The sequence below is a fragment of the Pipistrellus kuhlii genome, unplaced genomic scaffold (genome assembly GCF_014108245.1).
Source record: "Pipistrellus kuhlii isolate mPipKuh1 unplaced genomic scaffold, mPipKuh1.p scaffold_m20_p_8, whole genome shotgun sequence".
Lineage (NCBI taxonomy): Eukaryota > Metazoa > Chordata > Mammalia > Chiroptera > Vespertilionidae > Pipistrellus > Pipistrellus kuhlii.
This window is the reverse complement of record NW_023425584.1, coordinates 58,096,420-58,121,893: the sequence shown is the minus strand read 5'-3', so window position 1 is coordinate 58,121,893 and position 25,474 is coordinate 58,096,420. Positions and strand designations below refer to the sequence as shown.

The 25,474-nt window shown below is 36.4% G+C and overlaps 1 protein-coding gene across 3 annotated transcripts in view; it reads right to left on the bottom strand.

Annotated features, from left to right (window-relative positions):
* Nucleotides 1-25,474, bottom strand: part of GASK1B (golgi associated kinase 1B) — a 49,770-nt gene that overhangs the window by 6,559 nt on the left and 17,737 nt on the right. For all 3 annotated transcript variants that reach the window (XM_036424353.2, XM_036424354.2, XM_036424357.2), the window contains exons 3-4: nt 23,519-23,733; nt 868-1,094 (exon numbers count right to left, since the gene is read on the bottom strand). In XM_036424353.2, the coding sequence (XP_036280246.1) occupies nt 868-1,094; nt 23,519-23,733 (442 nt within the window). The remainder of the gene's footprint in view (nt 1-867; nt 1,095-23,518; nt 23,734-25,474) is intronic.

The following is a 25,474-nucleotide window of genomic DNA, read 5'->3' as shown; positions in this document are numbered from 1 at the left end:
AGAAAATTTAGGGCTAGGGATTTAAGAAAACCCATAATATCAACTCAGTAATTGATGCTTTAGGTTTATAAATTTTCTACGCATAAAATACCCTTGTTTATATACTTAAAGAGAGAATATGCCATATACTCAATCTTCAACCCACAAAGTGATGTGAACACAGATATTAACAGGGCAAGACATGGTAAAAACGCATGAGATTAGGGTTCATGAAACTCTACAGCAGGGCTTTGCCCCTATTAAGTGTCTTGGTTTCCTTTATTTCCAATGGGAGGTAGGTTCAAGGTACTATTTTCCATAATCTCTGTCTACTAGAAAGGCTTGCAAATGCTCAAAAAACCCTCCTACCTCATTAAATAGCTGCCATCCTTTGATACTGTATTTTACTGGGCAGATTGGCTCTGACTTTTCGCCACGTTCATAAAAGTCACTTGAGTTTATTATGCCTTTGGACATCCTAGCATGTCAATAATCCAAATGTCTGTCAGCTCCCCTGCTCCGGGGCCTAATAACGGAGCCTCTGCCACCTGCTTATCCCTGTCCTGCCAGGTCCTATTCCAGAGATTCCTGCATGCTTCCAACCTAATCCACACGGATTTTCACAGTGAGGGCCAAGCAACATGATGGATGTGAAAGGTGACGGGAGCTTTATAGATTGCATTGGTTGGTGACAGTGACACCCTGGCTGCACTCTTGTTCTGTTCTACTGGGTTTGCTTCCCTTTTCTGGGCCTCTGTTTCCAGATTCCACAACCACAATTCATTTCAAGGGCTACAATCGGTGAGACATAGAATGTAAATTTCCTCCAAACCGTGCTATAATACTTAGTTAAATACAAATCTGATGTTACTACGCTATAAAACTTACTCTTTGATGCCTTCTAACAATTTGAAGTTTAGGTTATCTTCGCTTCTGTCAAAGAAACCCTTGTTGTCTATAAAGACCAAATGCCTTGGGTCATGCTTCCGCTGGATAATGTGTGCGAGAGCCACAGAATCTTGGTCGTCACATCTTGGCCTCAGTCCATTCTGTACGCAGGTATCTTCCTTTCGAGGTTTGAATCCACAGCAATTTGTATCTAGGCGATTATAAATCTGAAAGTGGAAAACAAAAACAAAATCCAAGATTCTGAGTAAAAGCAAAACTTGGGAAAGTGAGATGATTTCCAAAGAACTGGCGCTTTCTAAGCAGCTGACTTGCCAGAATCTAGCAGAGCCAGGCTCGTTTAATTAAAGACAACTGTCAGAAGAAGCCCAGGGTTCATATCCTTCTGACTCAGCCATGGTTATAAGCATTTCCAGCTTCTGCTAACAACTCCATAGGCAGCTCATCCAAGTTAGCGTCTCCACCCTTCATATTCAAAGTTCCCACTGACATCACAGGTTAGGGCACAGCCAGAAGAACCTCTGACTCTATTCATGACAGAACACAGAAACTGCTGTGCTTTGAAATATTCTGAAGGCTACATCTTGTTTTCTCCCTCAGGCTGGGTTACAGAAAACCTAAGTTATCTCCGTGTCTCTAAAAGTTTCCTGCACCCCCGACCCTCTCTTGGGCTTCAGTATTACTTAGCTAACTTGAAATAACCTAGGAAAAATCTATTGAAAAGATGTGACCTCCAATAATGATAACTGAAAACCCTACTTGTGTGGAGCACACAATTAGACTCTAAATATATGAACAGAATGGATCAAATTATTGGACCCAGTGGGGTTTATTATGGAGAATAGAGCCACTGTCATATAGAAGGTAAACAGAGATATTGATTAGAAAAGGGAGAGTTGTGTAATTTCTATTTCTTTGGAACGAGGAAGAAAATAATATTTATTAATCAGGATAAATTAAAGCCTGGGCTCAGGTATTAGATGAACATAAAGTCAATTCTTTGCTTTCACACTTGTTAGCTCTGCGGTCTTGTATATATTCCTTTTCATTGGTGACTCTCAATTGTTACCTTTACCGTGGGAATGATACTATTCGCCTTGCACAGTTAGTGGGCAAGTTAATGGAAGTGTCTGTACACCCTCTAGCCCTGACCCAGACATCTAGAAGATATTCAAGATATGAAAACTGTTATTACTATTGTTAAGAAATAGATATACACCTATAAGTGATTTATCTCAAAACAAAGCAAAAGGCTTACAAGACTAGAGGTAATTTCTCCATTTTCATGAAGGAAAACTGAGCCTCATATGGGTTAAATAATCTAGTCTGGATAAAATATTAGTTAGTAGCAAAGTTATGATTTAGACACAGTTGTGTTTGTCTCCAAAATCCCATGATTTTCCCCCAGCATGTCATGCTGAATAGTTTAAGGCTAGCCAAAGATTGTTCATATACTCATGATTCAAAAGATGGCTAGACACAGACTGTCACTTTTATTCTTTTGGCATTAAGTTCCCATCCTCCCATGTTTTTGCATTTCCTGTAGGGCTAGCCACTTTAGGAGGACAGTTGCTAAGAAATGAATGCAGTAAGACTAGTACTAAATTGTAGCCTATTTTGAAATGACGATTCGTATATTCATCCAACAAAAGTTTACTAAATATCTTCTACCATCAGTGGGCTTTGCACCACGGCAAATGCTGGCCATGGCCAGCACCTCCTACCACCGCTGCTTCCAAAGGAAAATGGTCATTTAATTTTGCCTCACTACTACAGCAAACTTCAAGAACTGGGCAAATGGCCTCCCTCTCTATTTTCTGTGTGTAAGTGGGCTTTGTATCAAATAACATCCTTTCAGAAGCAGGCATGAGAGAAGTCAGCCTAACAAAATTTCTATGAAGTTTATATAAAACCAATCACATGGAGTAAGGATGGTCAGTGAGCCACAAAGCATTTGGACAGCTCAGAGGGCGCATTGCTGGTCTAGAAACAATCTGTCAGTGAGGGAGGCTTCTGTCAGGACTGGTTCCAGGGAGCTGATCCACTGGGGCCATGATCTAACCAATGGTTTATCCAAAAGGTGACAAGCCTGACTCTGAAGAACAGGAAGTTCCCACTGCTTAAAATGCATTTGTTTGACATGAAGATAGGAGAGTTTCCCACCCAAGCAAATCACTGTAAGTTAAAAGAAAAAAACACAAATTAGAAACTATTAGAATTTATTGAGCATTTTCTACTCCATTTTTCATTCCATGCAGTATCTTGACTGCCTTTGAATATAAGAAAAACCAAATGATATAAAGAGATTGCATTTGTTTTTGTTTTATTTATTTTTTTAATTCTTTATTGTTTAAAGTATTACATATGTCTCCTTCTCCTCCCATTGACCTTTCCCTGGTGTTCCCACACACACACACCCCAACACATGCCACCTCCCCACTACTGTCTGTGTCCATGGATTCTACTTATATGCATGCATACAAGTCCTTTGGTTGATCTCTCATTTGAATGTTAATTAAAATCAGAGGGTAAGAGAGAACATGAAAAATAACTCCTCTAGAAGTTGCTTCCATCCATTCTCTCTCTTTAAATATGCATTAGTTAATAATTCTCAAAGAATTTCTAGACCATTTTTCATCATTTTCATATATTTATATCCAGTTATAACGACATTACATATGGGGGAAATTCTAAATCCTATTTAATTTTGACTTTAACATCAAGGTCTGTTATGTTGGATGTACATGTTTAGAACTTAACCTTTAAGGATAACTCTACCAACCACTTCCTAAATACTGCTCTATTCCCTAAACTCATTCTTCATTGTTGATTTCAAACTAAAGGACTAACACATATATTAATATAGCCACAATTCTGCTGTTTCTGCATTATAGCCATGTGAATCGTATACATGAATGTTAAATAATAAGCACATTAGAGCTTAGGCTCTAACTTTCAGCACTTCTGTAAATGTTATACTTTTTTATTTTTAAACTACATAAAAAGCATTAAAAATTGGAGATGGAAAACACCAACCTAGGTCATATTTTTATTGCCTTCTCAACATCACGTTGTTTCCTGCAGAGTATTTTTAAAGTGCTTCATCTGATCTAATTTTGAATCACTCAACAATCTGTGGTGATTTTGCCACTTCCCTGACAGACTGTTGTGCCATTTAAGTCTAACAGACCTTAAAATTGAAAAAGGATGTGTGTGTTCAACTCAACTTCTCTTCCAGAAAATATTTACAATTCCTTTAATCAGGTCTACCCATGTACTTGGTGGATATGTTCACATGCATTAACTGTGTGTGTGTGTGTATGGGTGTGTGTGTGTGTGTGTGTGTGTGTGTGTGTGTGCGTGTACACCTAGAAATATAGCATTGAATTCAAATCTGAGATTTACTTTGTTTTTCTCATCTTCCAACTATAGTGAATTATGTCTTTGCATTATCGCCCTTGTCTAGCAAGGGCTTAAATAGCTCTTAAATCTTGTTCCCTATCTCTTCTCAGCATTTTGTTTATAGTCTTCCTTTCGAATTCATATTCAATATATCAAAAATAATTTGACCACAAAACCATAATCCACTCCCTAAAATTCAATGCCATTTTCTTTTGTATTGAATTTAGTTACACACTGGGTATATTTCTGTTTTCTTTTCAGAGAGCTTAGCTATTTTATAAAATATACTCTAGATAGCTATGAATCTATAATACACTTTTAATACACTTGTTTAGTGAACACATAAAAGCAATCACTTCATTTATAGCATGATTAGCACTATAGTTCACATCTATGTTGTCTATATGCTTAGATAATTATCCAACAAAGATTATTTGAGGGTAAATTTTCTCAGTGAGGTGATTGTGAATGTCAAGCATCATTATTGCAGTTTGTTCAAATTTACATCTTCTCACTCTTTAAAATAAGGAAAATCTTTTGCAAAATCGATCTGCTGAATCTGAAAATTACTGCCAACCATCATTTTCCATAAGATTACTCTTTTAGGAAAATATATCTTTTCAATGTTTACCTAACTAAAATTATACTCAGAAAAATCCAGGTATTCCAGCCAACGTTTTTGTTGCTGGGATATTTTTAGGTACATTGCCCTTCTTCTAAAGTTTCTTTTTAAATTCCATTTTCCGTTGGTAGTATTAGTTTTGCCTGTAGGGGAAAGTATCTTACCAATGACAAGTTATGCTCACATATAACATAAACACGATGCCTCTGTTGCACTGACCAGCTTTCCAAAGCCCCTTAGAAATCTACAGGCTTTCAATGAGTTTCCACCTTTTTGCACACCATCCATTCTAGCTTGTGTCTTCGAAAAGTGGGTCTATCAAAGCAATTGTGTTATGGTCTTTGAATCGCACTTTGAATTAACACAGTACAAGACTGCCAATGAGGTAAGAGAAACATGAAGGCAGGTAGATAGAACAAAAATTAGTAAAAGTATTTTACCTATAAGTAAAAGCTAAAAAAGCTGATGTGTCTACAAGTTTCATTCTCATTTCCTCATGTACAGTTGGAAGAAAGGTAATAGGCAAGGTAGCAGGGCATCAGGTGAAAATGTTAAGAGTGAAAGCAGAAGGGAACCAAGGCCAAATGTAATTGGCAGCTGAAGAGAGAGTTAAATGAAGATATTCTTCTTAATATAGATTATAAATTGCCTTTATCCAAATGTTTTTCCTAATTATTTTAGTTAAAACTACATAATCCTGTGTATCTTTCTACCTCTGTTTTTCTATACTACTTTAAGTGTGTGTATGTGTGTGTGTGTGTGTGTGTGTGTGTGTGTGTGTGTAGAGGGGGAGTGTTTACTGTATGGTAAGTTAGTATCTTAGGATTCTCACCATCCCTTTTCAAGCTATTTGTTTCTGGCACTTAAAAACTTCATCTTTTAAAAAATGCATTTGTACAGAGAAAGCTTAAATTATTCGATAAAACATGTAATGAGTGGAGTTTAACAGTTCACAGTAGTAACTCATCCATTGCCTTTACACAGTAGGCACTTGATAAATGTTTATTATTGAAAGAACCCTGATGAAAACTTATATTCACTTTGTATTTGGCTCTTTAGAAAGATCCTCCAAAACCGTGGCTTTTACTGGAAAGAATCAAGTAAACTGAGTAATGTTGACATATTAAGACATGGGCCTTTTTAAATTAACATCTAGTGAATAGAATTGGGGAAAAAAATATGAAGGGGGTAAATAATGAAAAAGCCTGTGCTTGTCATTTGCTCTTGGTTGGATTCTTTATGTGGTTTCATTTAAGTATCCATGAACTCATATCCCACAGAGAGTCCAGAAAATGAAGATTTTAAAAGTTTAGAAACTTGGCCCGACAGAAAAGAAATGGTGGACCTTGAAAATGACTTCAGGTTTCCTAATTGAGCAGAATATAGTCAAACACTGCTGTAATTAAATATTTTACCCTTTGTTCTCCCTGTGTGATCTACAATAATAATCTGCTTCATGTTGATATTCACTGCTGTGTTGATGACAATTACCTGAAAGAAAAGTTGGAGTGCTTCACTGAATTGGAAAAAGTTTAGCTAAGGCAGAAAGCAGGTCAAATTAAGCAAGTTTATTATATATATATATATATATATATATATATATATATATTGCTAAGTTAACTTGCTCATGCATGATACATATAAAGCTCTCACTGGTGCCAATCATACGCATGTGTTTTGATCTGTCATTGTCGATCGTGAATTTGATTGACACTTCTATTATAGAGAAAGGGCAAGTAGCGATATTAAAATAATTTTTCTAATTAATTTCCTTTCAATGTGCATAAATTTGTGCACCAGGCCACTAGTATCTCTATAATTACAATTCCTTTTGGAAATTTCTTTTGCAAACCAGTTATCTCATAGGATATCTCATTTATTTTTTAGAAAATACATGGAGAAAAAAGTTACATTTTCAGCAATTCCCTTAATTCAAAAAAGGCAAAAAGACAGTGAGTATCATTGCCATTATTGGCACCACTCTAGATACAGAGAATCACAAACATATGGACTTGTCTATTTGTCAGCTAATACTAACTCACAATGGAAAATTCTTCTACCTTCCTTTGTCTTAGTGTAAGCCAGTGCATGGCTGCCTTATTATCAATGGCACATGGACTGCATCCCTGTAGTCTAGGGAATGTGTGAAGGTAGGACAGGTCATGGAGAAGGGCAACTAATCAGACAAATCCCACAGTCTCCATGGGCCTTATTAACGCACACCTAGCATCTTACCTTGGAAATTGTACACAACAAAACTGTTCTCATCAGCTTGCACCTGTATCACTTGGGAACTCTCATCTCTTGAAAGAATAGATTTCATTTCTGTTCTGTGCTGCCATGGTAACAAGTCCCTGTTACATTAGCATGCATGCAAATGTGACTAGCAGAGCAATTGATGAATAATCAGAAAAGTAAAAATAGTTTGTGATACACACATCTAACAGGGAGCATAGGCTCCTGTGGGCCTCTGACTCTGTCCATAACAGTTATTGTCCTATAGCACCAATACTCTAGAATTCCACTTCTAAAATCAACTATCAGAGGGAAGGCAGGAGGGTGGGAAGAGATCAACCAAAGAACTTGCATATGCATAACCCATAACCCATGGGCACAGCCAATAGCATGATGAAGGCCTGAAAGGAGGCGAGGTAGGTGGCTAAAAGAGGTCAATGGTGGGGGAAATGGGGTTATATGTAATACTTTCAACAATAAATATTTTTTAAAAGAATGACATGATAAACCCAAAACAAGCAGAAGAAAGGAAAAATCTCAAGTACTTGATTATTTTGTGTTACATATGAGATACACAATTGTCACTATACAAGACTGTAATTTTCAGCACAAATAAACCACTTGCCCCTTTCTTTAAAAAAATAAAATAAAAATAACTATCTATGTGTACCAATTCCATGCAGAATATCTAGTTTCTTCCACATCACTGAATCACAAGTAAAAGCATAACAGTATTCCTTTATGTATATGCAAAAACATTTTAATGTCACAGTATATTTAAAGCTATTTCTATAGATGCAGTATTTAGAATTCATACATTGCACCTCTGAATAAGCATCAGAAGTCAAACATCATTCTGCCACAGAGAGATTCTTCAGTTGCCAGGCAAGTGACAGTCTATTTTTAGAGGAAGAAATTCACATTGTATAATTTGCACAAGCAGAGCTGCATGAAAACAGTCTCTGCCAAAAGCACGCCCACCTTCCTATAAAGAGTTATAAAAAGCACTCAGGCTAAGAAAAACAATAATTTTTACATTTTATAAAATTGTGATTTATAGAATGGATTTATATTAAGCGAATAAATTTAAAACAGGAATAAAATAATCTTAATATAAAAAAAAAACTTTTAATGCTTTCTTTCAATGAAATGAAACACCATTTGTATCAATTGAACACTAAGTAGGTTGTATATAAGCCTACATCCAAGGGAATGTTGTCATTGAAATCATTTCCCTTGCTTGAATTTATGTAATTAAGTTTTAGCATTTTTATAGAATTCCTATTAAATTTATCTCCCCCTACAATATACGTTGAGTGGCCAGATTATTATGATCTCTGAACACATAATAATCTAGCTACTAAGTGAATATATTACATATATATATTTTAGAGGCCCGGTGTATGAATTTGTGCATGGGTGGGGTCCAGCCAGCCAGGCCAGGGGGAGGGGACATGGACAGTTGGCCAGCCTGCCAGCTGGTCATACTCCTGGTCAAGGGGACAATTTACATATTAGCCTTTTATTATATAGGACATAGACTGAGTGGCCAGATTATTATGCGTTCAGAGATCATAATAATCTGGCCTCTCAGTGTAGTATTTTATTATAAGGAAATTGACAAAAATAAGTAGAGATAAACTAAACGATTATATTAAAACATTCTAAATATGATGACAAAGATTCTTTGCTTAACCAGACTTCAGTCAGGCTCCTGAGCCTTCTCAGATATCTGTAAACTTCCTTATAAAAGCTAGTTTTACCTGCTGTCAGTTTAAGCAGAAACCCCACCTCTCATTCTTCTTCCCCTCTACCTGTCCTTGATATCTGATCACTCTCAAATTCTAATCACCTTCCTCATCTTCCTCATTCTCTGATCCTGGCCTGTCTTTAGCAAGAATCTTGTTAGGCCAGTTTACTCAGACCTCCCCGTACCCTTGATGTTTCTTACTTGTTAATTTTCCATCTGCTGACTCCCTACTCTGCTCCTTGGCTATAAATTCCCACTTGCACATGCTGTATACAGGATTGAGCCAATCTCTCTCTCCCATTGTAAAATCCCACTGCAATCTAGCTGGTGTGGCTGAGCTTCAACCTATGAACCAGGAGATCACAGTTCGATTCTTGTCAGGGCACATGCCTGAGTTTTGGGCTCAGTCTCCAGTAGAGGGTATGCAGGAGGCAGCCTATCTATGATACTCTCTCATCACTGATGTTGCTATATATATATCTCTCTCTCAACCTTCCTTTCTCAGAAATCAATAAAGACATTTTTTTTCAGTTTCACTGCAGTGATCTCTATACCTATCTCAATGGTCCTAAATAACGTCATCCTTACCATCTTTAGTAAATCTCATTCAGTTTTTTTTCTTTAACAATAATTAACACAACCTAATGTAACATATCCAAAAACTATTTAAACTCATAAATTTTAAAAGAAATCAGTTCTCTTTATAAAAATTTAATTAATTCTACCATGCAATTTGCTTGTTATTCAAAAGTAAATACTGCTTGAGAGTAGGCCTTGAGAATTAGGAGAAATGGGGCATTATTCGTGAAAGGGTAGAAACTTCCAGTTACAAGATGGATAAGTTCTGAGAAATCAGGCTATAGTTAATAATACTGCACTGTATATTTGAAATTTGCTAACAGAGTAGGTGTTAAGTGTGAGGGCACACACACACACACACACACACACACACAAGGTAACTATATGAGGTGATAGATGTGCTAATTAGCTTGATTGTGGTAAATATTTCACAAGGTATCTACTTCATTGAACAAAATGAACCATAAATATTTTTTAAATAATTACATACAAGGAATATATTGAGCCAGATGAATATCTGTCTGAGTTCTCAGGTGGCCCAATGGAAATACTATAGGGTTAATTTTCCCATGGTTTTCTTATTGCTTCCTAGAATATTTATCTAGAAAGTCAGATCTTAGGTCTCCTGTTTGAACCTCAGTCCAACCTCAGTCAAGGTTAGTTTCAAATTATGTATGGTTCAATGGCATAGAATTATCAGGAAAGCCAATCTCAAAAACTAGCTCAAGCAATGCATTAAACAATTTTTTAATATCTAAAGATTATTTATGGAGTCACACAGCCTTCCTCAAGTCTCTGATCTCTCCACGCTAGCCATGTATACAATAAAACTTAGTCTTGAAGCACACTAAATATGATTGATTTCAGCACAGGATAAAAATTCCATGGCAAGGATTGAAATAAGCAAAAATGACATAGAATTAAATAACATATGCTGCATTTTTTATTAATAATTAAATTAGAATTGATCTAGAAATGTTCAGTTGGCTGTCCCTTTGCAATATGCGATTTATTTGACCAGACACTTTCCCCTTTGATTCAGGTTGATACAAGACCTATTGTCAACTAATTTCCTGGCCAATGTTTTATGCTAATGATTCCTTAGCATGTTCAATGCCAGAATAAATGGGAATAAATGCTAGAGAGTAAGACTATACAGGACAGGGTGCCCGAAACTGGTTTGGCTCAGTGGATAGAGCATCAGTCTGCGGACTGAAGGGCCCCAGGTTTGATTCAAGAAAAGGGCATGTATCTTGGTTGTGGGCACATCCCCAGTTGGGGGTGTGTAGGAGGCAGCTTATCAATGTTTCTTTCTCATCAATGTTTCTAACTCTCTATTTCTCTTCCTTCCTCTCTTCCAGGGACAATGGAATTGGTTGTGTGGATCAGCCAAGAGAACGTCTGGGAAGAAATTGCTCTGAGAAATCAATAAAATATATTTTTTAAAAAGAATATACAAGGTGGAGCATTAGGAGGTTTACAGTTATGAATATGCAAAACACAAGAGTTTATTCTATTTATTATTTATTAATTATATTATTTTCCACACAAACAACTATAAACCTACTTTTGCCCCACCTTGTATAAAATTCTAAAGGCTTTTAATTTGGAAGCAGACATCTGAGGAATCTAAATGCCTCTTAACAGGAAGGATATACTTTTAAACATATCCCTTGTGTTAAGAACTTCTGAATTGGGCCAGGATCCAGGAAATATGGTCTTATTGTGGAGGCCAGGTAGCTTACAAGCTACACCACTATGACAAACCAGGATCAGTGTGTCTAGACAACTTTTTCCCCTTCAACATTTCCTCCATGAAAAATTAAATAAGTAACTTAAATTCTGTGAAGTGAGAAAGTGTGACCTCTCAAAGTCAGGTCTTCACTACAGAAATGATGGCAAAACTCAAAAAAGAGACTCATAGATCAACGTCTTTGTATTTACTTTTCCCATCCTATCATATTCTTATAGTTTTTAGTAACAGAAATACATCCCATTTAAGGGCCATAAAAAGTGCAACTACTTGCCTTTTCAAGTTCAGGCCAATATAATTCTACTAGAGACTTGGTGCACAAAATTTGTGCACTGCAGGTGGGGTCCCTCAGTCCAGCCTGCACCTTCTTGCAGTCCGGGATCCTTTGCAGGATGTCCTTAGGGGGAATCAGGCCTAAGCTAGCAGTTGGACATCCCTCTTGCAATCCGGCTTCTGGCTGAGCAGTGCTCCTCCTGTGGTGAGCGTTCCGGCTCCTATATTGAGCGTCTGCCCCCTGGCGGTCAGTGCACATCACAGTGATTGGTCATTCTGGTCGTTCAGCCATAATGGTCGCTCAGGCTTTCATTATATAGATTGTCAGTTTCCTAACTTCCCCAATATTTTGAGAAGGCTTAACTTCTCAGTAAGAAGGTACGATCTAGTATGTCAGTTTCTATAGGGAGGATTTTACAGAATACCTAGATTAGACTCTCCTTGAAAGGGAGGATTTTGAAGGAGCCAGTGTAAGTGGGATGTACTTTACAAACAGGGACAATAGAATTGGTTGTGTGGATCAGCCAAGAGGACTTCTGGGAAGGAATTGCTCTGAGAAATAAAAGGACAATAGTTCTTAGACATGGAAATGACTGACTCAAGAGCCAAATCACAAAATATCAAATGATGACTGATGCCCATAGATTGATTGGGAATTGCCTAGATAGAATATAGATATCCCTCAATTCAAGTTTGTTGAATTTAACTAAATCCCATAATCGGTATCCTGTATGCTTATAATTCTTAATTGTGTTCATAAAGTAAAATAAAAAGTACTAAGCTATGCTAACAGGAAAAATGGAACAAATTATTATAAACCAAACTTTTTAAATAAAAACAACTATGAAGATAAGAAAAGCCTTTTCTATGATGCTAAAGTGGCCAAAAACAATAAATAAATGATCTATGGTATTTGTCACATTAAGATTCCGATTTCAGCCGAAACTGGTTTGGCTCAGTGGTAGAGCATCGGTCTGCGGACTGAAAGGTCTCAGGTTCGATTCCGGTCAAGGGTATGTACATTAGTTGTGGACACATCCCCACAACTAGGGGGTGTGCAAGAGGTGGCTGGTCGATGTTTCTCTCTCATCGACGTTTCTACCTCTCTGTCTCTCTCCTTTCCTCTCTGTAAAAAATCAATAAAATATATATTTATAAGATTCCGGTTTCAATCTAAGGAAAATTTCTTGGCTGCTGCCTTATAGACTTAGGTTCTCAGAAACAGACCCCCATAATATCTACCTCCACTATACCCCTATTACTGGCATCATAAAACCACAGTCAGTCTGGCTAGAACTTATCCCTCTATGTTAAAATATGAGTAATTGTTAAAAATAAGAGACAGATGAATATCAAATAATATCACTTATAAGTGGAATCTACTGAGCATAAACTGATGAGCAAAATAGGACCAGAGATGTGGAGGCATGGAACAGACTGATAAATCTCAGAGAGTAAGTAGGGAGACAGAAAGAGATTAACCAAAGAAATCATATATATAATGAACACAGAAAATAGTGTGGTGAAGGCATGGGGTGGAGAAGGGGCTGGGAGGAGGGGGTAATGGAGGGGGAAATTAAAGGATATCTGTAATACTATCAACAACAAAATAATTTCTTCAAAAACTGGAGAAACAAATTACATAAAAATGTTATGTGATCAACTGCATTTAGAATATGTGAGTTTTTAAAAAGCACAAACATCCACTTACATGCATGTAAAATGATTTTTAAATTGGCCGAGAAGATGTATACTAATCTCATGAGAGTGCTAGCCTCTGGGGAGAAAAATGCAGGAGGAGGACATGAAGAGAGGGTCAAAGGGGACTTTAACTTATTTTTAATGTATTTATATTTTTTTAAAGTAAATACTGAAAGCAAATATGCAAAAGAAAAATGACAGGATAATTTTAGAATGTGGAAACATGATATTTGTTATGTTAGTTTTTGTTCTTTGGGATTTTATTTTAAACATCTCCATGAAGGGTATGGAAACCTTGAGGAACAGAATCTGTGAATGAAATCCCAACTAGCTTCCCAAATCCTGTAGGCCAAGAACCTTGCCATTAACAAATATCTCCTCCATCCATCTATGCACAAATGACTGCCACTTACCTCAACTTGACTTAAATGGCAATGCCATGGAAACTGCCTTGCATGATCTCATGTTTTTCTACAGCACAAATGTTATAATGAGCAGCTCTGCAGTATAGAAAATTCAAAAAAGACCTACATGATCACTACCACTAAAGGCCTGCATATTTAAGATGTAAAAAAAAAAAATTACAGGTATGTATACATATAAATACAATGAACTCAAATTCTTATACATGGAGTGGTTCTAATTGATAACTGACTGATGTATTGAGTATTTTCTATCTGCCAGGGCCTTCGTCCATTTGACTGCTCTAACAAAATGCCACTCACTGAGTAGCTTCTAAACAACAAACATATATTCCTCACAGTTCTGGAGGCTGGAAGTCTGAGATCAGGGAGCAGTATAGGCTGGTTCTGGTGATTCTCTCTTCTGGGTTGTAGGCTTCCCACTGTGTTCTCACATGGAGAAGAGACGAGGGAGTTTTGTTGGGCCATTTTCATAAAGGCACTAAGCCCCCTCATGAGGGTTCTGTCCTCATGACCGAATCAACTCCCGAAGGTCCACCTCCTAATATTATCAACTTCATATATTGGAAGTAGACATGTGAATTTGGAGTTTAGGGGGCGGAGAGTTAACAGGCATTTAGACCGTAGAAGTCAGATACCATGATAAATACTTCAAGTGCATTATTTTATGTTATTCTCAGGACAAATTTCCAAGGGTAGTAAAATCACTCTACTTAAATAATAAGGAAATTAAATATTACAGGGCTGACAATTAAAAAAGCTGGGATTTGAATCTGGTTCTGCTTTACATAAACACTGTTCTATGACATTATTCTATCAAACTTAATGTACTAAAAACTTATTAATTTTTTTTAAAAATGATACTAGAAGTTCAGAGGAGAAAGGGAGCTTAATCGTTTGAAGTTACTCCCAAAAGTCTTTATCGGAAGGGGATCAGAGCTGAACTTTGAGGGATGGGCAGGTATATCAAAGATAGGAAGGAGTATGAGCAATGTTCTGGTGGTACTAGTAAGTAGGGCATGTTGAACTGAATTGAATAGACCAAACTACAACACACACACACACACACACACACACACACACACACACACAAACACACCCTGCTGTTAACAAACACACATATCTCTTTATATTTGTTAACTGCAGGGTTCCCAGCCTATGGTACACAAATGCAGTACAAGTGAATCATAACAGATGAGAATGAAAATGAAGTTAGAAGATCATGGTGTTTCTTAAAAGTAATGCTGACTTTTTTCTATATAAACTGTACCATAGATAACTACATGTTACATAAACTACACAACAACATAGATAGATAAAAGAGGGAGGGAAATCACTCTTTAAAAAAAAGTATTCTAACTAATAAGTATGGAAATAATGACAGAACTAGAATATCACTATTTTTCAATGCCTATTGATGAATCAACATCAATGATGAGAGAGAATCATTGATTGGCTGCCTCCTGCACACCCCCCACTGGAAATCGACCTGCAACCTGGGCATGTGACCTTGATCAGAATTGAACCCAGGACCACAGGCTGATGCTCTATCCACTGAACCAAACCAGCTAGGTCTATGATGATTAATTTTAAAATCAAATCAAAAATTAAAATTCCATAATAACATAATTAAATAAGTCAAATCATTTTAGAACTATTATAGCCCAAATTCTTCTTTAATAAGAATAGTATTATTTTAGCCATTTCATTTGTATCCATTTTTCTGCAAAATCTCTGTTTTTTTCATTCAGAAGCAAATCTGTATGCTTCTTATACGTCACTTCCCCTGTCTCTACACATATTAATATATAAATAATAATGATATTGGGAGTATCTACTAAACACCAAGTTTTCTGGCCAATTTGCTCATGTATTACAAGCAGAAAAATAAAACTGTAGTATCACAACATAATTGGAAAGTCTTCTATGGCCTCTTTAAAAAAGATATGCCCTAAATTGTAGCATCCTTAATACTGAAAATAATTTCTTTTAGCTCCATATATGTATAGGAGAACCTATGTCAAAGTCACACTTTCGATTATCATTTATGACAAAGGGCAAACTTCATTTATACAATTAAAATTCTGTAGTAACCACAATACATTTAAGTGCTTAGCACATATATACCTGTGAAGATTGGTCATTTTCAATGCCTAGAAGGACATACTTCCCATGTCCTCTACCTTAGTAAGTGAGTCTCTATAATCAAGTAAACACTATGATTCTCATCATAAAAGAGGTGAAGATTTTTTCAGTAAACCACAAAAAAAAAAATACATTGATTTCTACTAGCAAACCTTCTGAACCTTGGCATACTTTACTCCCTAAATCCCAGCCAATTCTGCATGCCAATCAATAATGCCAAAGCTAATCTCAGGCTTTCTTTGCTACTCGAAGCCAAGACTGTATCTGACTATATCATCCTCCATTGTTTACTAGCAAATGAACAACAAAAAGATATCATTTGCTTGCTTGGACACTACCAATAAATAATGGTTAGAGACTCTAGATTGGCAATGTACTAATTCTGCAAAACAATAAAACTGACCCAAACTATTTGAAATCCCTATGCCTGTTCTCCTGGATTGATATGCCTCCTGCAGAGCACCTGTGAGTGATTTTCCTCACTGACCTCTGCATGTTGGAGGGAAGGCACTTGATCACTAAGTAGGTATAAGAGGGGGGAATACTTGGAAGATCCTTGTAATCTATTATGGTGGCCACAGTTGGAATCCTTCTTTACTTAGCATAAAGAATATTCCTGCAGAAATAAATATTCTTTTATTGAAAACTAATATTTCCTCTTGTTTAGATTACAGTTAGTTGGAATTTTTACTTTATTATGCATTACATGGGGAAAAAATGATATACGGAATAAAAAGTGGGAGAGGATAGATCAAAGATGAACACCTATTAATAGAATTCATTATATTCTGTAATCAAATCATTCGAGTTAGAAGTTAGGTGAAGAGAGACAACTGTAGGGGGAAAGCCATACCAGCGCATAGTTGCTTGTTGAGTTTATGAACATAAGTTTATTACTCACAGCCATCTGAGAGAGAAAAAAATACCTTCATGGAACAGGAAGTTTCCATAAGCATCATTTTCCCCACTCAGAATGTTTTCACACTCCAGCCCTTTGTTAGATCCCTGTCTCTGAAACTTTTCCTGACTCTTGTATTCACCTGATTTCTATACTAAATGTCATCTTCTCAGTCCACTTTTTCTTACCTCCAACTCCACAAAAACAAATATCATCCTATTTGCTTCTATAGAATGTAAAACTTAACTGTGACATCTGATATACTCTGCTATGATTATGTCTCTTTAATTAGATTTCATAACTCCTGGGGGCAGGGATATGCTCTGATCCATCTCTTTATCACCAACACTAATCCTCAAGTGTCTGGAACAGAGAAGAGCTCAAAACAGAGATGGTGGAAGCAAACATCTCCTAAGATACATCTCTGCTGTCCCACTCTGTAAAAATCCCTTAATGTCTCATCAAATAGTTATTATAAAATGTAAGCACAATAAGAACTCCATTAAACAGTAAAAAATATTACTTTTTAAAAAATTTGAGTTTTCATTTTCTAAAGTTATACTTCTCTTCCTTTAACAAATTTTCTTATTGCAAGTACACTTTTATGTCTTTCACCTTTAAGGCTTTTAATGTGACATTTTGTATTTAATGTTTTAATATAACTACATAGTTTTCTTTGATAAAAAAAAAATATGCCCTGAGAAACTATGACATTTTCAGACATTCTGATGCTAATTGAAAGTTTCCAAAGTTGAATAAGTCAGGGACTGCCTTTGAGAGATTCGTGGCTTATTAAAAAAGACAGACTAGTCAAAAATATTTAAAATTTAATGTGCAAGATCTATAATATAAGTATGAAAGTACGTAAGAGTAGAAAGTAAAATGATTTGGGAATGATACAATTTAATGAATAAAAAATAATAATAAAATACTTTATTTAATTCTTACAATGATATATACCTCTATTACTTCTAGATGATCAATTTCCTAATTAATATGTAACATTCACTGAGCACCTATTGTGTACCAGGCATGTTCTAAATCCTTTCTGTGTATAAAAGTACTGAATCCTCTCAATAGCCCTCTACACAAACAACATTATTATTCCTAACTTTACAAATGAGGAAACTGAGGTAGAGAAGGGTGAAGTATCTTCTCGATGTTAAAAAAGTTAGTATTGGCAGCTGGGATTCAAATTTATCAGGCTGGCTCCAGAACCTCAGTTTTTAACCCTTATACCAACTATCTCTAACATCAAATTTCTACATCTTATTCTTTTCCCATTATTTTTAATATACTCTTTTGAAAGAAATTTGACCAAACCTTGGAAACTCAAATGCTCTCTAGAATACTATTCTTTTGTCATCCTAATGGAGTGAATTTTTGTCTACAAAGTCATACCCCCACGCTTCATGTATAAAAGGTTGCTTGTGTCTCTACCACATTTTACAAACACAGTAAAATGGCATAGCCTTTGTGAATGCATATTTGTTAATTGGGTGAAACAAAAAGAATGTTGTGTACAGAAAATCAACAAGTGGGTTCTGTATTCTCTCTTGTTCTTCTATAGCATCATGAAACAAGTAATTTTAGTTTGCTTCATGCACAGTTTTTCTAAAATTGTTCATAAAATCCATTCAATACACTCCATCCCAAACACCATTTAAATAAAGCATATATAAAATATAAAATAATAATCTCAGTGAAATTAATGAAAAGAATTGCTGTATAAAAGATAACTACTGCTGAAACCGGTTTGGCTCAGTGGATAGAGCGTCAGCCTGCGGACTGAAAGGTCCCAGGTTCAATTCCTGTCATAGACATTTCTAATTCTCTATCCCTCTCAATTCCTCTCTGTGTAAAATCAATAAAATGTATTTCAAAAAAAAAACAACTACTTACTATGGTACTCATGAAAAAAGGATTAAGTTTGTTTATTCATTAATTTGCTCAGTAAACATCTATATAAACAGTGTGTAGTAGTAAATATAAGAATTAAAAATATCAACTAAGATACGATTCATTAAAAATGTAAAATTTTGCCTAGTTGGTGTTGTTCAGTGGTTGAGCATCGATCGACCCATGAACCCAAAGGTCACAGGTTTGATTCCTGGTCAAGGCACATGCCTGGGTTGCAGGCTCAATCTCCAGTGCAGGGGCATGTGTTCAATGATGTTTCTATCTAGTCCTTTCCCTTCTCTCTCTAAAAATCAATTTTTTTAAAAAAACATATTTTTTTAAAAATGTAAAATTTCTCTGGAGCAAAATCTACTATGAGTAACGTCAAAAGTAAGAAAAATTATTTGAGACATGTAGGAATGATAAGGCAATTTTTCATGATATAAATACAGAATGTGTTTATAAATCAATAAGAAAATGTTATGGAATTCAATATAAAAGGGCAATGGTTTGAATACACAATTCACACACAAAAAAGAAAAACAAATAAACAATATTTGAAAATATATACATCCTCAATCTCATTCATAATGAAAGAACTGGAAATAAACAAGAGCCCCCAGTACTCTCCAATAAGCCAAAGTATGAATTAGTTTTCCACTTCCAAAAATTGGCAAGAAGGGGGAAATGGGCACCCTAATACTTTCCTTGGGAAACTGTAAAATGCTGCAACATCTAAAGGAATTAGCCTGTTGTCTGTTGCACAGTAGAAAGCAAATAGATATTAGATAAATGGAAAAAAATGTAAGTTCACTCTCACAGATGCTGTCCTCATACATATAATTTGATATACTTTTGTAAATGTAAGCAAATTAATTAACAATCAAATTAATTTCTGACATTCAGATTCAGTGCTTTTTAACGAGAGCCAGAATTAGTAATGACACTTGGTGTCATTACTTGAACAGGATCAGTAAAGTCTTGCAGAGATCTCATCCTCATAGATTTATCAAGACTGAGAAAGTTCCCAGCCTCCTCCCCCTTCCCCAGGCAGAATAAACAAGGTGGTAGACAACAAAAAGAACTGACCTACCAATAGAATCAGTTTCTGATGCCCAATATCTCAAGCCAAAGGTAACTCTTGGACATAGAGTATGAGTGGATTAGAGGGAGTCACCCAGGTAATAAATGACAAAACCCGAACTAAGATAAGAACACAAGCTATAGCCAAAAGATAGATTTGGGTGAGACCAAAGATATCACTGTATGGATGTGCAGGTATGTATTGTAAAGCATCTAAGTGACTCCCAAATTTTTTACTTAAAAAATCAGATGATGATGCCCCATAACATTGAATTGAAAGAAGCGTGGTTCACAAGTTTGTCTCTTAACCCAGAACTCCTGAGTTTAACTCCAATTTTTGTTGCATTCCAACTATGTGACCCTGCCCAAGTTATTTCATTTCTCTTTGCCTAGATTTCCTCAAATCTAAAATAGGAATAATCAGTGTCTACTTCATAGGGTTACCTGGGGATTAAGTAAATTAATATCTTAGTGCTTATTATCAGTGTCCAGGATAGTGCCAGGAATATAGCAAGTGTAATATGTTTGTTAGATTATTAATAGTGTTAGTTTAAGGATTTGAAACATTTATCTTTGTTGAAAATTCATGACAACAGCTCATGTGCCCATATTTGTCCTCAGGACCACGGACAATGAGCACAATGATGACAAAGGCCACGATGCACTCAGAAGGAGACTGTGGCGCAGCTGGAATCCGTTCTTGCTCAGTCAGGGTAATGACTGGAGAGCTCCAAAGTGAACACACATTTTGTGAAAACAGCTCTCTTTGTCCATGTGCTATTGTATCTCTTATAGGCAGAATGTACCACTACCCCCCCCCCAATAACTGTTTCAGACAAATAGTATATTTAGGATGCTCTAAATATCACTTGAATATTGTCAATCCCTCCTCATGTTTTGCCCTATCCTCTCTACCATTTTCAGCCTACAGCCCTACTCAAACTCTTCCTCCTTCACTAGCTATTTTATGGCAAAGTGCTCTCTCTCTTTTGACCTCATAACAATGAGAACTTACATTAGTCCAGCCAGCCATTCTTATATGAATCTATCTTTTTGTTTTATACACCTCATTTTCAAACTAAATATTAAAAAAAAAAAAAACTTGAGGTGGGCAATGAGGATACAATCTTCTACTGCTTTGTTACCCCTGTGGTTATTTTCTGTAGTATAATGCCCAGTAGATGTCGCATAAATATATATTCATTGGTTGAAAGATAGCTGTAGCTTTCCTCAATGATAAAGACAGAGGTAGGATGAGATTTAATGGAATAGTAAAGAATTAAAACAAATATTCTTAGAGGCAACTTCTAAAAGGGTTTGCCCTCTAGTCAGTATAGGTTAGTTCTTATCTTCACTGGTTACAAACCTCAAGGTCATTCCTTTCTCATAGACTGTATTACCAGGTTCATAGGTTTCCTCTCCATCCTCCCCCTAGTCATCATCCTTAGAGCTTCAACATTTACCACATATCCGGCCTCATAGTGAGTACCTTACCTACTTAACCCTAGAAATCTTAATTCATTCTCTACTTGTTTGCTAATACATTTTTATCACACCAACTTTTTTTTTTAATTAACCTAACAATAACTTGGCAGTTGTTTTACAATAATGTTTTAAAATATGAAATCTAGAGTTATTCAAACTTGCTGAAACCTCTATTCGGGAACTTACTAGTTATATAATACAGAACAAGTCAGGTAACTGTTGAGAGACAATTCTCCATAGCATTTCTGTACATCTTATAGCCTGTTTAATTCTGCGCTATCTCTACAAGTATGTTGGTATAGCAAACGGCCTTGGAAGATATGAAGAGTATCTCCCTCTAGGATGGAAGGCAGATTTGTTTTCTGACCAAGATAATAAAGATACTGTCTCCTTTTGAGACAAATGTTAAGCAGGTTTGCTAGCAGCCTCTTATAAGATTGGAGGATTCCTAAATTTAGAGTTCTCAGCAATGACACAACTCCAATATAAGCAGCATTCAACAGGGCCACTCTGTATCACCCCAGTGGGACTTAAGGGGAAAAGGACCATGAAGCTTTGCCAGCTGCCATGAGTAATGAGGTCACTTCTGCTAGCATCCATGAACATGTGACTGGCTAACTTCTTAGCTTGTGAGAAGGGTAAGATCTTGTGAGAAGTTATTATTCTTGATAATAACTTCTTTATGCCTCAGCTTCCCTTACCTGTAAAATGGAGGGGGTGTTTAGAACCAGCCTGAGCCTCAACGGCTGGACTCTTCAACAGTATTTGGTGACTTACCGTCTCCTTGCCAAACCAAAGTTCATGTTTTCCAACTCAGCTCTTGCTGGTGACTCTGTGACATTGACACCATAAATCATTCTCTCCTCCTTGAAAGTTTCCGATCCCTAGTCTGTGAGTCTGAATTAAACTTGTTTTCTTCATACATTTCTCTCTTTCTTTAAAAAAGTGATTGTTCCTAACATCCATTCAATTCACACCATCACAAGCACCATTTAAATAAATGGTGGAATTTATTTATATTCCCCCAAACTGACTGAACAGACAGCAAAGACATGAATAAAAGCTTGATGTTAAAAAATAATAATAATAAATAATAATAATAATAATAATAATATTATACAGGGTGGAACAATAGTAGGTTCACAGTTATGTGTATGCAAAACACAAAAGTTTATTCTTTTTGTTATTAATAATTATATTATTTCCCACACAAACAATGATAAACCTACTTTTGCCCCACCCTATGTAAAATTCTAAAGGCTTTTAAGTTGGAAGCAGACATCTGAGGAATCTATATGCCATCCTGAAAAGTCACACACACCTAAAAGGAGAATGTTTTGCAAATGTCCAAAGACAGTCCTAAATTTCTACAAAATGCTCATTAACAATACAGTAACAGAAATCCAAGTTTGTATTTAATAGAGGAAGGAAAAAGCAGAAATCATAATGATGGGGTGGATGGAGTCAAAGGATCTTTATGAAAAGGAGTTAAGAGAAACCTAGAAAATCTTGAGTCACTCAATTATGTGGATGCAAATAATAGTAATTCTCTGATATATAATCTTAATTAAATATTTGCAAAAAATTACTGAAAAGAAAACAAGAGAAATGGTGGTTGTAAGCTATGTGGCCAAATGACCATGAAACACAGGGAGGAATGACAGAAAGAAGACAAACTTTTACCATCAACAGATCCCAGGGAATCTCAGCTCCAGCTTTCAGTGGTTTTAAGAATTTGTGATGTAGTACTTTCAACAATAAAGATTTTTAAATTTTTAAAAATTGCCTGGCTGGTGTGGCTCAGTGGTTGAACATCGACCTATAAACCAGGAGATCATGGTTTGATTTCCAGTCAGGAAAAATGCCTGGGTTGCAGGTTTCAACCCTAGTATGGGTGTGACAGGGGCAACCAATCAATGATGCTTTCTCATCATTGATGTTTCTGTCTCTTTCTCCTTTCCTCTCTGTAATCAAAACATATATAATTTTTTAAAATTTTTAATTTTTAAAAAGGAACTCGCATTAGTTATTTAACTTCACCAAACTTCTATTTACTCACTTCCCAGATGGGGTAAGACTATCCACCTTGAGGAATTACTGATGGGTTACCTCAATAAACTGTATCTATGGTAAGTATAACTATTGTAAGATTGAAACACTGAAGAATTGCCTCTTCAGATATTAATAAAAGAGCTGATGGACATTTCTAGATATTTTCTTAAAGACACAAAAGTGTATCATGAGGTACTATACTCACCAAATAGAGCAATAGAGAACTTCAACTCTGGTTTCACAAAAACTCAAGGGGCAGAAAATTCCTTGGTGTCAGACTTGTCTGACTCAGTGCTGGTCTTAGAAATCCACTTACTTGATTTGATGAACGTACCTGTAGCAGGAAGTCGAAGAGGGCCATCTTGGACCACTCGTGGTGATGCACCGCAGTACAGCCCCACTCGGGTCTGGGTGTGCGGCCGTTCTGCCAGCACTTCTGCTTGAGCAGCCGCTGGTAAGCTCCCCACGTGAGCTTCACAGAAGAGTGAGTCTCATTACTTGTTGGAGATAAAGATGGATCCCAGAGAATAACAGGACAGGGGCGGCCATCTAGGGAATTAAAAAACAAACAAACATGTTGTTAACGTGCGACTGTTGAGTGAGTGTGTCCTTGGGCAGTCACACACTGTCACAGCTTCATGCTCTCCCCTGTCCAATGCCAGAGTGCGATTAGGTAATATGTTATGATCCCTTTATCTTTTGAGGCTTTAATATTCTATACCTCATTGATGCCTCCTGAGATAAGTCTTATAAAATGAAAGGTATTGGTAGACAATAAGAAATTATTTTTTTAAATAGGCTACTTTAAAGATGTGGCATTAGTTGGCCACTAACCACCAATAAGAACGTCCTCTGGTTAATGTGGTTTTATTCCACATCTAAAAGTAAGCACCACAAAAAAGGGAAAAAATCCAGACACGTATAATTGTCTATTCAGTATCTGAATGGAACTGCTTTCTATTTGTAATAACAATTGTCTGACTTTCTGAGGCTGCTTTATGATGTCAGGAAGAAAAAGAATTTTCAGAAGTCGCAGATTTAAAAGTGAAATTGTATGGTTCACAACCGACACCACAATCTTCAAAGAAAAAGAAGCAAGAGTGTGTTTTTTCTTTTTTGATAGAAACATCAGTACTCTTGGTAATAGATCATTTACTCACATGTAACCTCACAAAGTGTATTTAAGCAAATGTCATTTCTTCAACTGCATGGGTATAGGTGATTTTTCAAAAAAAAATCTGTCATTTGAATTGTTTTTGCCTCACTTTGGATAGTTTTAAAACTTCATTGCTAAACTGCATCAAAATGACAAGCCTGACCGAAGTCACCATAAACAGGGAAGACCATGATAGGTTCCACTGGAGGACACTTCAAGCTCAGAACCAATGCCATCACTCCCAGGCCCCTGTTTCTGCTAAATAAAGTCACTAAGAGAAGACATGAGCAGCTCTGCTTATAACTCAGACATCAGAATGACACTCGGGGAAAGAAACAAAAAACTAAGTCACAAAGATGTGAAGAAAAAAACAAAAACAAAATACTTAACTCATTATTAACAGGCCTGGAAAACAGAAGCCTCTGAAATTATGAATGGAATGTCTAGACACATCACGGGATTTTTTTAAAAGCCATCTATAATAATAAAAGCATAATATGCTAATTAGACCAGACAGCCTAACAGCCTTCCGGACAAAGCTGCAGTGGCAGGGGCTGTGGCAGAGGCAGGTAGGGGTGATCAGGCAGACGGCAGAGGGGTTAAGGGCAATCAGGCAGCCAAGCAAGCTAACGGTTAGAAGCCAGCGGTCCCAGATTGCTAGCGGGATGTCTGACTCCCAGTTGAGGCCCGGGATCAGGTTTAAACTGGCAGTCAGACATCCCCTAAAGGATCCCAAATTGTGAGAGGGTACAGGCTGGGCTGAGGGACCCCCTACCTCCACCCTCACCTCACTCCCTCACCCCCATGCACCAGGCCTCTAGTTTAAAATAACCTAAGAGTCTCTCAAAGTATAACTGGTTTCCTTTTCGTTAAAGACTTTTGTTTTCCCACCTTGCTTGCCTGCTTCTTGCTGAGTTTTTATCACTGGTCTGAAATGCAGGAATTCGTCATCTTCTCTAACCACTCCTGAATTTGGGGTTACACTGACCTCAATATTTTAACAGCATCCATTTAATCATTCTAATCACCTGTACTCTAGTTTTGTTCAAAAGAAGAAAATCTTTATCCTCTGAGCCTTGAAATTTAGGCCAGGGCATGTGAAAAGAGCTTTAGATTGTGGGAAATATGCCACAG